Source organism: Arachis hypogaea, chromosome 4 (genome assembly GCF_003086295.3).
Source record: "Arachis hypogaea cultivar Tifrunner chromosome 4, arahy.Tifrunner.gnm2.J5K5, whole genome shotgun sequence".
Classification (NCBI taxonomy): Eukaryota; Viridiplantae; Streptophyta; class Magnoliopsida; order Fabales; family Fabaceae; genus Arachis; species Arachis hypogaea.
Window position 1 is genome coordinate 108321606 of NC_092039.1, and position 15125 is coordinate 108336730.

Sequence of the window (15125 nt, forward strand, 5' to 3'; positions counted from 1 at the left end):
TCATTCGATAGGAATTGGAATGATTTTCTGCTGAATTTTGGTCTTGTGGACAATAAGTGGCTTTCAGGTAATGTTTGTTTAAAATCTACAGCAGAGGTGTAAATTGCATATTTTTTTTGGTGTATTTATAGTCTTTGTTTGGGTGTATTCTGCAGATCTGTATGAAAACCGTCATATATGGGTTTCTATCTATCTAGATCACCACTTCTGGGCAGGGATGAGAAGCACACAAAGGAGCGAGAGCATGCATTCATTTTTTAACAAGTTTATCACCCAGAACAGCTCGCTTATTCAGTTCGTCAAACAATACGATAATTGCCTCGGAAGCAGGGAGCAAGCAGAGAGAGAATCAGATGCTGCAGATTTTCATACGGTCATACCGTGTGCAACCAAATCCTCCATTGAAGCTCAGTTTCAAGATGTGTACACTCATCGAAAGTTTAGGGAAGTCCAAGCGCAATTCAGAGGAAAGGCGAATTGCATCACCAGATTAACAAATTCCGCTCTAGGGTATTCAGTATACGAAGTCGGAGAACAAGTTTCCAGTTCAATATTCAACAAGTTTGTGGTTACTTACGACTCAGTTGCAGCCGAGGTAAAATGCCAATGCTTATTATTCGAGTTGAGAGGGATACTGTGTCATCACACACTAAGCGTGTTAAGCTTTGAACAAGTAAGCCAAGTGTCACTTAGATATATACTGGAACGATGGAGCAAGAAGGTAAAGAGGCGACACACACACATCAAGAGCAGCCACGACGAGCCACTGATGGAGCCAAGAAGCAAGAGGTTTGACCAATTGGTTTTTCGTTCACAAAATATTTGTGAATTTGCATCCGAATCGGAGGAGCTGACTGCAATTCTGTACCGTGTGTACGATAACGTCATGGCTGAGATGGAATCATTAAAAGGCAAAAGGAATGTGACATCTTCTTTATCCCACGAAGACGCCAACTTGGAATCCGTTAACGAGCTTCAAAGCCCGCCAAGGATTCGAACAAGTGGACGTCCAAAAAATAGGCTAGGTTCAAAGTTGGACAAACAGATTGCAAATGCCACAAAGAAGAAGAAAACGAAAGTTTTAAGCGAGGTAAAAGTAATGTTCTTTAAATTTGTGGTGATTGAGTTTATTTTTCTCGTTAATAGTTTAGCTAATATGTGAGTGTCATATTCAGATAAACCTGTTTGATGCTGCATCAGTGGTGCATTCAAATTCCAGCCAATATCATGGACATGTTATGAATTATTAGTTTAGGGTACCAGCAGCAGGGGATAACTCTTTGGGTGTATAGTTTTACAGAATATGGGTGTAAAAGCACTGTTCTTTTGGGTGTATTTTTGTGAATTCACATTTTACATATAGATACATATATATAATATTAAGGTTTAGGGTTTTAGGGTTTATAGGTTAGGGGTAAGGGATTAGGTTTTAAGTGTTTAGGGTTCAGGGTTTTAGTCTCAAAGCATCAGGGGGGATAGATTTCAGGGTGTATATTCAACTTTATTTGGGTGTAAAAAATCCCAGGTTATGGGTGTATATTTGATTTTATGTTTTTCTTCATATTTTAGTACCTGTAATTCATATATTTTGAATACAGCACAGACAGTTTGGGTGTATATTTTAAGCAATCTTGGGTGTATATTAAACTCCCGTTGGGTGTAAAAGTTTATAATTTGTGTTTATATCTGTCTTGATGTTTTCCTTCATATTTTACCACCTGTAATACAGCTTTTGAATACAGCACAGACAGTTTAACAGCACATATAGTTTAACTATGGAAAAAAATTTCATTGAATAGAAGTTGTTTATAAATGGCAATTTTTTACAGCATTTGTTCAATTTACAAACTAGCTAGCAGTTGGATTACTCAGTTTCTATATCAGTAGAATTTATCTGACAAAACGGACTCAATAATACGGAGGATGGCTTCGACAGTCTTATTGCATTACTCGCTCTAATTGCTTGATCTCTCTCTTTATTCATTTCACTGAATAGTATCCGTGAAGCATACTCCACTCTATAGTGGTCCACCTCGTCCTACAATTAAAAAGTATATTCTGTTTAAACAGCAATATTAATTCGGTAAAGTAATACAGAGTTATATAGTTCTAAAGACAGTTACCTGTTTCCAATTATCCCATTCATACTTTCCCCTTTTAATGTTTTCCAGCTTAATTAACTCAAGCCACTTCATAACGTAGATAGCGCAGTCATAGCTGAAAATGAAGAAAATAAATTACAAATCTCATTTAGGAAAGTTTAATGTTCAGAGTCACAAATTTATACATTGATTTTTGGCCTGATATATTAATGTATGATGCTTTAATTTCCTTCTCCTTCTCGTCTTTCTTCAGAGGTTCCCCGTCGGTATATGCTCTCATTCTTGAAATTACATATCCCTTAAATACCAAAACAAATTAGTAATACACCCAAATGAATGCAAACAATCATTATTTAGAACATACTAAAGATATAAAATACACCCAAATGAATGCACAAGATACAACCAACTGAATGGACAATATACACCCAACACAACAAACGAAATACACCCAACTTAATAAACAACATACACCCAACTTGATAAACAAAATACACCCAAATGGTTCCACAAAATGCACCCAACTCGACAAAGAAATTACACCCAAAGGAGAACATACTTACACCCAAAGCAAAACATACATACACCTTATATTGAATTGAAATACACCTATCTATTAAAGTAAAGAACACAGAGCCAACTTACAGTGAATTTATTAAGCTGCTTTCTCTCATCGCTTGGAGCTCTCTTGTGTAGCGGGTCAAGTATATGAAATCTCCGCTTTGTTGTATCAATCACCCATAACCACCAATGGCCCGAGTAGCAAACAGGTGCAAAAATCTGAAGGATTGCCGCATTTCAACAGTGTGTTATTTTATTTGGCATATAAGTAAAGAACGGTACTAACAAATTTTACAAATGAAAACTTACATATGGATGCGAAGTTAATTTTTTTGCATCTATGAAGGGAATAAAACTTGGGTAGTCTTCCACCCTGAATTCTTTATTGGTTTTAGGTGATATGAATTCCCCGTTTGGGTGCTTCGAAATGGCCATGTTCTGCAACAATTGTGAAACAACAAATGAAATACTGAAAATACACCCAATCTAATACTTTAAATACACCCAAATGACTACACAACTTACACCCAATTGAACGTAAAAAATACACCCAAATGAATACAGAAAATATACCCAAAATTCGTAGAAGTAACACTTACCACAATATCGGGGGGAGACAGTATACTTGTTCTTGAAACCTTTTATCATTTTTCTGGTTGAGGATGAGGCACATGGCAGATACAATCTAGAAATATATGCCGAAACCAATTTACATTAATAAACATTGCAGTAAACTTTGGTGTAAAAACATTAATGTTATTCTAATATTACCTCAGCTTCTATATAACTTTCCACCTAGAGTGATGCAAGGTGCATTCTTGTCAAAATGTATTTATCTTGGGCAATCAGAGTGCAAATGTTGTCATACTCGTTAGTGCTTCCATCTGCGTATGTCTTCACTCGCGTCCCCCAGATGTAGCACTTCTTTTTCATATCATTTGTATTCTGATTTTTTCCCATAAGAGTTTCAAACTTCCCAGAACTTTCTCCCCCAGTCTCCCTTTGAATTTTTGGACTTTTACTTTCTTCTTTCGCTGCACTGCTTGCTATTTTTTGTACCAAATTCTCTAATTCTTCTATCAAATTTGCAATTTCTGGAGATTTTGCCCTTTCTGCCTTCTGCGTTGACGCTCCCTCCTGCGTTGCTGTTTCTTCTTGGCTTGAATCAGTGAGGGCAAGGCTGAATGATGGCAACGGATCTGTTCTAGGAACATACGATGCTGTCCGTGTCATCATCATCAGGGCAGCAGCGTCTTCTGCGGTTGGATAACTGCGTCATCATGTATAACGTATTATAAGAATAAATATACAGATGATAACCAAAGATTGATTTTAGTCTGATGAACTTACATTTTAGTTGGAGCTGGGGGAAGCGTGGGTGTGCTTTCTTCAAGTTGTTGGGGGGTTCAGGAGTGCTGCACAGTTACACAAAATTAATCATGGCATAAAAAAAACTATTTAGGAACAATATACACCCAAACTGTTACCAAATATACACCCGAACTGTAACCCAATATACACCCAATACTATTTCTTACGTTTTTGTAGTTCCTTCAATTTGTATCAGAGGGGTTGGTTCAAAATCTGTCTCAGGTGTTTCTTCAAATTTCGGCACAGTGGTTGTTTGGGACACTAGCACAAAAACTTGAATCGGAACTCTAAACAAGAAGAAAAATGAAAGGTTAACAACGCCTTTGAAAATAATAAGGTTATAAGGTTGAAATATTCTTGAAAAACTCACATTGCAAGTGCTTCTGACGGTGTTTGTTCCCTCATAACCATCATATTCGAATCAGCCGGTTCACTGGCTGATTGTTGAACCGAACTCAACCTAAAATACACCCAAAGAAAGTCAAAAAATACACTCGAACAATTCAAAAAGAAGACAGGCTTTGTTTTTTGAGAACTTACATACTTGCAGTTTTTGCTTTTTTTTCCTGCCTTTTTTTTTCTTGAATAAAATAATAAAGGGCTTTTTTCTAAAAAAAATATATACAGAATTAGAAGTAGAAGGTAATAGAAGAACAAAAGTAACGGTTATTTGAAAGAGAAATTACATGCTCTCTGTCGGCTTGTTTACACTACTTTGTTCTGTGCGTCCTTGAGAGGAAGGATCATCACTTTCCAAGTTCACATCCGGTATTCTAAACAGATTTCATGTTATTCAGACAAAATATGATACAGGTATAAAATAGATCCAAATGAATGCACAAGATACAACCAACTGAATGGACAATATACACCCAACAAAACAAACGAAATACACCTAACTTAATAAACAACATACACCCAACTTGATCAACAAAATACACCCAAATGGTTCCACAAAATACACCCAAATCATGATAACAAGATTTTATTAAATAAAGCTTCTTACGTTTCAGATGAGACATAGCGACCTTCTGTCGATCGTAGGTCAGCTTCGTTCTCCCTGCGAAACAAGAAACAATTATTAGCAAAGAAAACACACTAAAATCTGAAATATACACCCCAACAAGACATACCCCTCTGTAGCAGATTTTTCATCGTTTCCCCTTAACAATTCATCTAGATCTTCACTTCCTATTTCAGATCTGTCAGTACATTCATAAAAGAAGATGTTAACAAAAATAATTATGATGATAGACGGTAATATAGCTTACGAGGTACTGTACCCATCATAGTATTGATCTTCTTCAGGAGATGAATGCTCAACAATAACCTTTTTCTTTTTGGATTGTGTTCTGGGTGGAAAAAACAAGTATAAATCAGAAATAAAAAATTAATTTTATCACAGAATATTATCCAAAGAAGTGCTTACTTTTTTGGTGTCCTTTGTGTCTTTTTCTTTTTCTTTTGCTTCTCCACCGGTGATGATTCTTCGCTTCTATAAGTTAATAAGAGACACTTCAGTTAATACACAAAATCTTTATAATGAAGCCAAAAGAAAGGAGTAATAATTTCAGAACATTACTCATCAGTTGATTCTGATTCTGAATCCTCTTGACTCTTCTTTCTTTTTCTGGAGTCCATTCTGGAAGGCAAACAATCATTATTTAGAACAACTAAAGATATAAAATACACCCAAATGAATGCACAAGATACAACTAACTGAATGGACAATATACACCCAACATAACAAACAGAATACACCCAACTTAATAAACAACATACACCCAACTTGATAAACAAAATACACCCAAATGGTTCCACAAAATATACCCAACTCGACAAAGAAATTACACCCAAGTATGGTACTTACTTTTTTCCTTTTTTGCTGGGTTGTTTTCTTGGTGAATCCTCTGAGTCTTCTTGAGTCTCAGACTCAGAGGTAGAACTGTCACTGTCAGTTGTTTCTGTCTCCGAAGACGATGTTGAACTCGCCTTCCTTTTTTTGTTTTTTTTTATTTCTTTTTTTCTTTTTTCTCTATTTTTTTCATTTTCTCTCTTGTTTCTGCCATCTTTACAATCCCCTGAAACATTAGATATTTTAGTTAGCAGCATTCAGGTAAATAAAATACACCCAACATATTATGTTCACTTACCAAAATTTTCTCTGTTTCTGCACTCATTCTTTTGACCAACTGCTCCTTACTCTAGTTGGCAATCCAGGGTTTTGGCGGTCTTTCAGCCCTCTTCTTGCCTTTGTTTTTAGAAAGATGAAAGTAAATTATCATCAGGGCAAAGAGGCAGCCATCAATTGCCTTCTTCTTTTTCTCCTTGTAGTCGGTTATGCCCTTGACGATAACAGTCAAAACATGCCCCCCCAGTTTGGCTCCGTTAGGCTGTCCATCTCAAAAATTGGGGCCAGGTGCACATGCGAGATTTTGTTTATTGTCGTTGGTAAAAGGAATGCCATCTGTATATAGAGGATGAAAATCCTCTTGAACATTAGGCGTTCCTCTTCGTTACCAACGCCAATATCCATCATCTCATCTGTAAGACTTTTGAGGGTCTTACCCTGGAATCTTCTAAAAATTACTTTGTCATCCTCAGAAAGTTTCTTATAATCGACTTTCTGAGGAAATAGATCTCCTACAAAAAGGAAAACAACAAAGTATCAAAGTCGGTTCAAATACACCCAAGCATCAACTTAAATATACCCAAACATCAGTTAATATACACCTATAATTTTTAGCGAGTTACCTGTTGCATTGATGCCAAGCGCATGACCTATTTTTCTTGGTGTTATTTTAAAAGAACCGTATTCGGTTTCCAGTCTATCTCCCCTAGTTTGAAGTTGTTAGCCAGCTCCCTTAACACTTGGTGATGCACCCTTAGTGGTGGGATGTGCATCAAGCTACCGAATCCCAAATCCCTCACAATTATTTTCTTCTCCTCACTCATGTTTCTGAATTTATCACTTAAGAGATGTGTTGCACACTTAAGGTCTTTGGTTTGCTGTAAACAAAAATAAAATTATAGTCAGCTATATTTCTATTATATAAAACTGATTTCATGTAAGACATATATTTGTTCTTACATTTCTTCCAGGTTGTTTCTCGCTGCCATTTTCTCTGAAATGAAAAATACACCCAAAGATATCAGTAAGATACACCCATATATATGAGTCAGATACACCCATTGATAACAGTAAGATACACCCATAGATATGATTCAGATACACCCATATATATTAGTCAGATACACCGATAGATATGATTCAGATACACCCATATATATCAGTCAGGTATCACTCAAACATGCATCAATATCAAGCAACATTACAAGGTCAAGCAATATACACCCATGGACAAGCAAATATAAGCAAGTGCTGACTATTACAGTATATCAGTTCAGAAATATACACCCAACATTTTATGCCATATACACCCAAAAAATTACTCCATATACACCCACCAAACTACGGAATATACCCCCAAAAATCAGTTACCAGAAGAACTAGAACAACAAGAACAGTAACACCTACAAGAACGAAGAAGAACAGTGTAACATAGAAGTAAGAATAACAGTAAAACCTAGAACATTATAAACTGTAAAATGAGACGTAGAGCAAGAAGAACAGTAAAACGTACAACAACGTAGAATAACAGTAAAACCTAGTTCGAAATCTGGAAAATATACAGGAATGGTAATGTAACGTACCTTGAGTATTATAGCTTTGTTTTCTCTGGAGATTCTTGATCGAGAGTTTTATGGTGTGTTGATGGAGTTTTCGAATATTAGCGACGAGTTGTATATCTTGAGTTTCGAATGTTGCTCGAAAATGGAAGGGTTGCGTTTTCTCTGAATGGCTTTGAGAAGTGGAAGAAGTGGAAGAGTCTGCCATTAATGGGCGGTTTACGCGAAGAGAAATGTAATCGTTTGAGTGGGAGTGCGTGAATGTTACGCTCCATTCAATATAATTAGTGCGCGTGTGAAATATTTGTGGACTGGGGACTTGTAACACTTGTAAGGCCTTATTGCTTGTATGTATAGCAGACCCGATTGTAATTATCTTTAATATAATTGATATTTTTTAGAGTGTTAGTCCATAATTTTTTGTCTTGTTCATTAAGAGAATTTTTCCGCATTAAAATATTAGTATTACTCTCTCTTCCTTAACTTATTTTATTGGCATATTAATCTCAGCACTCTCCACAGAAATTATGTGGCTCACCTTCGCTCGCTCTCACCCTTATCCCTAACAAAATTTACATTGTTCATTGCACATAAATGATCACCGTTTATTTTCTTTCAAAAAAAAATCACCATTTATTTACTATGGTTCGCACACATACAAGCATTCTGAAATTAGACACAAGAAAGGATTGCAACCATAATTTTACAATTTAGTTGCCATTATCACAGAAGAAATTACATAAAAAAAAAAAAAGAGAATCAATGCTTTTTCAGCTAGTATTCTCATTTTCACTCTTCTTGCTTTATAGAAAGATTAAAATCGCTGGTCATGTATATATTCATCATCAACGAGTACCAAAGCATCTGCGACCTCTTTCCAGTTTCAAAAACCCAATGTTCTCCATGGTTCCAACAGTGTTATTCTTGAAATTGCACATCTCCTCCAACATAATCAAACGTTGAAGATGTTGGGTTCTCCTCTCTTCCACGCAAGATTGAATCCTCGTTAGTCTAGGCCATCCATGTCCATGACCATTATTATTACACATGCAATGATTTTTATTATTGCAAGTGTTCCTTATTCTTGGGTTGCAAAGTTGTTTATTGGTGTAATTAGCTTCTTCAAATAGCCCTTCGTCAAAATGGCCCTTCAACACTTTTGTTGTTGTTGGTACATTATTATTGTTCTCATTTTCTTCATTTCTTGATGATGAGTTGTCACAGTACTGAACATTGGAACATTTGATGGAGTTCATTGAGCTTAGAGAGCTTGCATCATCATTCATTGATAATGGATCCTCTGCAAAGAGTAGTAGTAGTACTTTTAAGTATGCCCTGTATCCAATCCAATATACATGCAATTTGAAGTGACACACTTTAACCAATTGTTGTAACATGTAATTAATAAATAAATAAATTTTGATATAAACAGTTTTATGAAATGTGTCGATGACTAGGTGCTAGTGAATGCATATTATGTGTTACATAATTTAATGCAGTGAGATGTTTGTTATCTGAACAAAAATAAGGATATCAAATAAGACATCTACAGTTTCAATTAAAGTATATGCAGACATGCAGTGATTATATAATGTGAGAATGCATTAAATTATAATTACAATATTTTATATTTGAAAATTATTTGTGATTCCCGATAGATGTACATATCTCCCTCGATGCAGGATGTATTCCTCATTATGCATAGAAATGATATTACAGTCAATTAATTGCTCCATTCACATACGGCAATTATTGGACAAAAATATGTAGCATATTATATAAAGGTAGACCCCACAATTGTTTTTTTTTTTAATCAAATATGTCACACCACAATTTTAAGTACACATATCAATACTCTTATATGTTACAATAATAATAATAATAATAATAATAATAATAATAATAATAATAAATAATAATAATAATAATAATAATAAATTTGTCTTAAAAAATTTTAATTTAATACTTAATTTTTAATAAATTATAATTGTTAAATTAATTTAAATTTTTTATTTTATTAGATAAATTAGATATTGCATCAAAAGGCTAATGGAACTTAGTTACACACACAGAACGACACAAGAATTTATAAATCTTTTATGGAGTTTTTATATATTCTCTAAATAACAATGAGAAATGATTTGACTAAACTTGATAGTTTCTAGTAGAGGAATTTGAACGTAAAAATTGTTTTACCTAACGAAATAAAAATGTTAAAGATTGATTTAATAATTAAAATTTGTTAGAGATAATAGTTTCTTATTAAAATAGTCTATGAATAAACTAATGATTTGGGTATAAGTGTGTTACTTAAAACAAACAAATTCTTTTGTGTCGCACAAAAAAAAATATTAGAGAGTCATCGTACTAATTTATTTTTTTTAGTCTAATAATTGAACAATATATTTTATTCTATTTTTTTAAATATTAATGACTAACAAATGACCAAAAACAATAAATTTTGATAATTCTCTAACATTCGTCTATAAAAAAACAGCTATTAGTTGAAAAGTTTATCCAAATGAAACTCAAATAAGTTTAATCATGTATGTATGAAATGGACTAATGAAAAATGAGAAAATTAATGTAATACATACCTTGAGGCCATTGAGAGGGACAAGTATTCCCATTATTATTAAAACGGGTCTTGTATGAGGAACAAGACATGTTGAGTGAGCCAGAAGATGGAGTTGTTGATGATGACGACGACGACGATGATGGTAAGAAGAAAGGATGATGGTTATTTATGTCTTCATCTTCTTCTTCATAGTTAAAGCTATCCTGTCTTTGGTGTTGTTGATGAAAACAAGAAGGGTCCCTCCAAGTTGGAACTAAAGCTGATACCTCATGATCTATCATTGCAGCAATATCCAATGGTTCCAAGTGGCTGATTTCAAGTTCCTTTACCATTTCCATGGCTACCTCCATAGCTGTGTCCTTTATTGTGTCAAATGGAAAGAACACGTTTCTTGTGTGCCCTGCATTCGTACCACAATATTTTTATTAAACAATTTCATATATTCTAACAAGTTGAATGGCCAAAGGTTTAGCAAAAATAACATAGTTCTCACAATGGGATAGAAATGTGAAATAATAATATGTTACAAAAAATTAATAAAAAACTAGTGACCGAAATTAAAGGTGAAATTCACTACTTTAATATTTGATTTCAATTCAATTTAAATTTTATATTATTTTTAATTATTCCATCAAGATAATTATACAAAAAATAAAATTTTGTTGATTCTTTATTAAAATAATATTTATATTTTAAAAAGTAAAACTAATTTCATTTCATCTATTAATTTTAATAAAATTTTAATTTTAAATCGATTCACTTCTTATAAATATCAATTGTGATACTCTAAAAATATTTTATTAAAATTTCTCTAAGCTTATCAAACATTTTGTACATATGATAGTTGCTAAGCTTATTATTGTTGCATCATCAACTAATATAAACACTTCAATTTAAAGTACATGTATATTTAGATGAGCCATTCTCCGCAAATTATATTTTATATTAAGGTGAGGATGATATTTTTCATGACTATAGAATGTTAAGGATGTTAATTTTAAATATGGTACTGATTAATTTAAAATGTAAAATCGAATTTTCAAATTGTTGAGAAAACACAAATTAGATCTTATGTCGATTTATGACCTTCAAAATAAAAAAAAAAAATATTACAACAAACAAAACGGAGTCTCCAATTCAATATTAAAAATTTTTTTATAAAGTAATTGGACTATCCAATTACATAATCTCATACTAAACAAATGACACATGCAAAACTAACATAATTGGATTGCACACTGTTTTATCCGTAATAAAAGTTTTTAGCCCCAAATAATCTCAAAGTTGAATGTAATATATACTTTTTGGGATGAAATTGTACATACCATTAGCGTCAGAAATCTTGACTTTAAGAAAAACAGTGTTGATGTCCACCTCATTCATTGACCCAGTGATGGTCATGTCTGTGCTCTTTGCAACTTCTACAGTTGCATTAAGCTTCAAAGCTTGATTTGTGGGTAGTTTTATGATTGGCATTAACGGTGAAGCAATTGGATCATCAATGGCCAAAAATGGGTCCAACAATAGCTCCTTTGCCGATGGCCTCTTTGACACATGTGCCAAACATTTCCCCACAAATCTTTGGGCTTCAAAATCTTTGATCTTGTAATATGCATTTGGTAGCTTACCCTGGTAAATCAAAGTATTAATTGACTAAAGTTTATAGTTTGAATGTGTAATAATAATGTAATTGAGCTTACCGAAATAACTTTCTTGTATATTTGAGCAGGGTTGAAGCATTCACTATATGGGAACTCAAAAGTAAGCATCTCAATCATGCACATCCCAAATGAGTATATGTCTACAAGCTCATTGTACTCTTCTTCATACAACTCTGGTGCCATGAACTCTGGTGTGCCTGAAACATCATAAACACAACAATAACTAAACAAAAAGTTCTCAAGAAATTTATTGTCAAACACCTTAACAAATTTTAATTACCTATAACACTGTGAGCATGTTTGGAGCTAAGAAGTATAGCTGCAAGGCCTAAGTCACCAATTTTGACTTGGCCCAAATGGCCATTGACAAAGATATTGTCACATTTGAGGTCTCTATGGATCACAGGTGGGTTGTTGCTGTGCAAATACTCCAATCCACTCAGAATCTGGCGTGCCCAATTCTTCAGCACTCTCATTTCCACTCTTCTATACTTCTGCCTATACTCTCTAAGGGTACCGGAAGTGAACAATTCGGTGATGAAGTTGAAGGTTTTGCGATTGAGATCAATCCAAGAACCATAGAAGATCATCATTGATTTGTGGGTGAGGTGCTTGAGGAGATGAACCTCTGAGTAAAGACGTTGAAGTTGTTCTGCTGAATGAAATGCATCACCAAGGTGCACTTGGTTCCATGCCACTTCTATTCCAAGGTATTCATCAAATGCTCTGTACACTGTTTTCATTGCTCCTTTGCCTAGCACATCCTTCAACTACATACACCAACAATCATAAATAACTTTTATTCATAATCATTCACACCATAGGTAACTCAAAAATACAGTTACAACTTACAAGAACATATGAATATATAGTCTATATAAGTGCTAATAATCTAAAGTTTTAAAATTGAAGACATGAATACATAGCCACAAATAATGTCTAATTCTATTAAAATATATATATATATATAAATTGGTCGTGCTAGGATGAGAACAATAAAAAAGTATTAATAATCAACAAAAAAAATATATATTTAAATATCTAAAAATTACATATATAATTAAATTGTTTTTTTTTTATTTTTATACATTTCTTGGTTTAATTTATACTTTATAATTAAAATATAGCACTAAAATCTCTTATTAAAACATGAAATTCATCTTTCTTCCCTTCTAGTGTTGTTATTAATGTGAATATATATGATAAATTAACAAGTAGTATATAATATATATTTTGCCTAACTAGTCAGTATACTATAAACATTAGTTAGTGTTAGAGATATAACTATTGACATTATTTTTTCTTTTTAATTAAAATTTTTGGGTAAGTAATTTCATGATATGATTTTAGTTTTATGTCCAAAAAATCTAAAGTTCAATTCTTAGTGAATAGTGAAAAAAAATGGTATAAGATAAATAAAAAGAAAAAAAAGTCTATACAAAAATAAAATAAATCCAAAAAAAAAAACTTTAGTCTATATAAAAATTAAACAAACTCAAAAGTTCTTATTTAAGAAGGAATAATAAAAATATAATCACTCATTTTGCTTCTTAGAGATAAATCATAAAATTCACTTAGCTTACACTAATTCATCAAATTTAATAACAATTCACTTAGAACTGGAAACTAACTCTATTATCAATTGATTCAGTTTACACCAACAACTCAATAATCATAGCTTATGTGCGGCATCATAGTATGGCAATTAATAAAATATAAAAATAAAAAAGATGATGAATGAACTTACACGACCATATCTTCCAGAAGGATCAGTTTCAACATATCCAAACTGAGCCTGCTTCATAACTACTCCATCACCACAATTACCATTGCACTCTCCAAATCTCCCCTTATTCATGGCTCTGCCTTAATTACTTCTTATTATTCTATCAGATTACAACTCCACCCAACCAACAACCAAAAACGCTACATATTTATAGATATAATAATCTCAGCAATAATAATGATCTTAATAATAAGAAAATGACAATGATGAGTGCTAGCTATAGAAAATCCTACACCTTATTACTTCTCATCATGAATAGTCACCATTGGTATGGATGAATCATCCATGCCATTTCAACATCCTGCACGTGATCGAAGGCTAGTGTTCATAGCTAAATCAAAGAAGTAGTGGAAGAACACATGTAGAAGGAGACAGAGAGTGATAGAACAACTATGTTAAGCTTTTTGTGGAAGGAAGAATTCAAATGTTAACAATACAAGAATAATTTTGTCATGAGTTTATGAGATTGAAGGAGACAATACACCTTTGATGGTGTGAATTCTCAGCCAAAAGGGTATTAAATTTATTCATAGCTGCTGCTTCGTGTCAGTTTATATATACTTGTGGACAAGAAAATATGGTTTCAGGGGGATATTATTATTATTCAGTGTTCTTTTCAGCACTCTATACTAATATTTTAGAATTATTTAATTTCATGATTCATTTATTTTATTTTTATTATTTTATTAAATTTATTGAATTTTTAATACTTCTTGCAAAAAAAAAATGTCTTATATTAAAATTTATTATGATATCTTAATAATAGTAAAGTTATGATTCAATAAATAATTATGGTATTTCTTAAAATAAAAAATTATGTATAAAAAAAAAGATTTTAATGCAAGATATTTTAGACTTTTTAAATAGTATGTAGAATAATTTACATCAATAAAATTAATAGAGAGATATTACGAGTTTGTTCTCCTTAAAATTTGTATACAAGCATATTTTTTTTATTTTACGTAATGCGTTACCTAAAATTGATTTTTTTTTCAATTTTCACATAAATTTAATAAGAAACAGAGTCAAAAATTAATGGTGAAGAATAACTTTTGGCTCAGTTTCTTACTAAAATTATTTATGCAAAAAAGGAAAATTTGTTATGGATGCAACGAATTACATAAATTAAAAAAGATATGCATGTATACAAATTTTAAAGAAGACAAACGCATAATATCTCTTTATATATTTTATTGATGTAAACTATCCCAAGTAGTACAAATGAAAATGATAAATTTCTTTTTTTTTTTAAAAAAAAAGCACTTTTAAAAGCAAACAAACTTTTATAAACATTTGAATCCTTAAGTTGAAAACCCTTAAAATATTTTGATAAAATTATTTATGTATAATTTATCATTATAATTAATCACAAATTA

General features: G+C 32.4%; 2 protein-coding genes across 3 annotated transcripts; both read right to left on the reverse strand.

The window, feature by feature from the left end:
- Positions 1-1773: 1773 nt before the first annotated feature.
- LOC140184200 (uncharacterized) lies at positions 1774-8309 on the reverse strand. The gene is made up of 17 exons (XM_072234507.1): positions 8263-8309; positions 5617-5676; positions 5464-5529; positions 5318-5386; positions 5168-5236; positions 5041-5094; positions 4721-4807; positions 4405-4494; positions 4202-4321; positions 4014-4078; positions 3435-3933; positions 3263-3348; positions 2973-3101; positions 2748-2882; positions 2288-2400; positions 2124-2217; positions 1774-2038 (listed from the first exon to the last, which is right to left on the reverse strand). Exons 1-11 carry the CDS (start codon positions 8307-8309, stop codon positions 3902-3904), a joined length of 759 nt encoding a protein of 252 aa, XP_072090608.1. The 3' UTR covers positions 1774-2038; positions 2124-2217; positions 2288-2400; positions 2748-2882; positions 2973-3101; positions 3263-3348; positions 3435-3901.
- LOC112797179 (probable serine/threonine-protein kinase WNK5) lies at positions 8309-14355 on the reverse strand. Of its 2 annotated transcripts, none has more exons than XM_025839982.3 (6): positions 13711-14355; positions 12244-12733; positions 12003-12160; positions 11628-11931; positions 10322-10702; positions 8309-9024 (listed from the first exon to the last, which is right to left on the reverse strand). In XM_025839982.3, the coding sequence occupies exons 1-6, from the start codon at positions 13819-13821 to the stop codon at positions 8570-8572; spliced, it is 1899 nt and encodes a 632-aa protein (XP_025695767.1). In that variant the 5' UTR covers positions 13822-14355; the 3' UTR covers positions 8309-8569. The 2 variants fall into 2 exon arrangements, with proteins under 2 accessions (XP_025695767.1, XP_072092022.1); XM_072235921.1 differs by having other exon boundaries at positions 8309-9059; positions 13711-14318.
- Between the last annotated feature and the right edge of the window lie 770 nt (positions 14356-15125).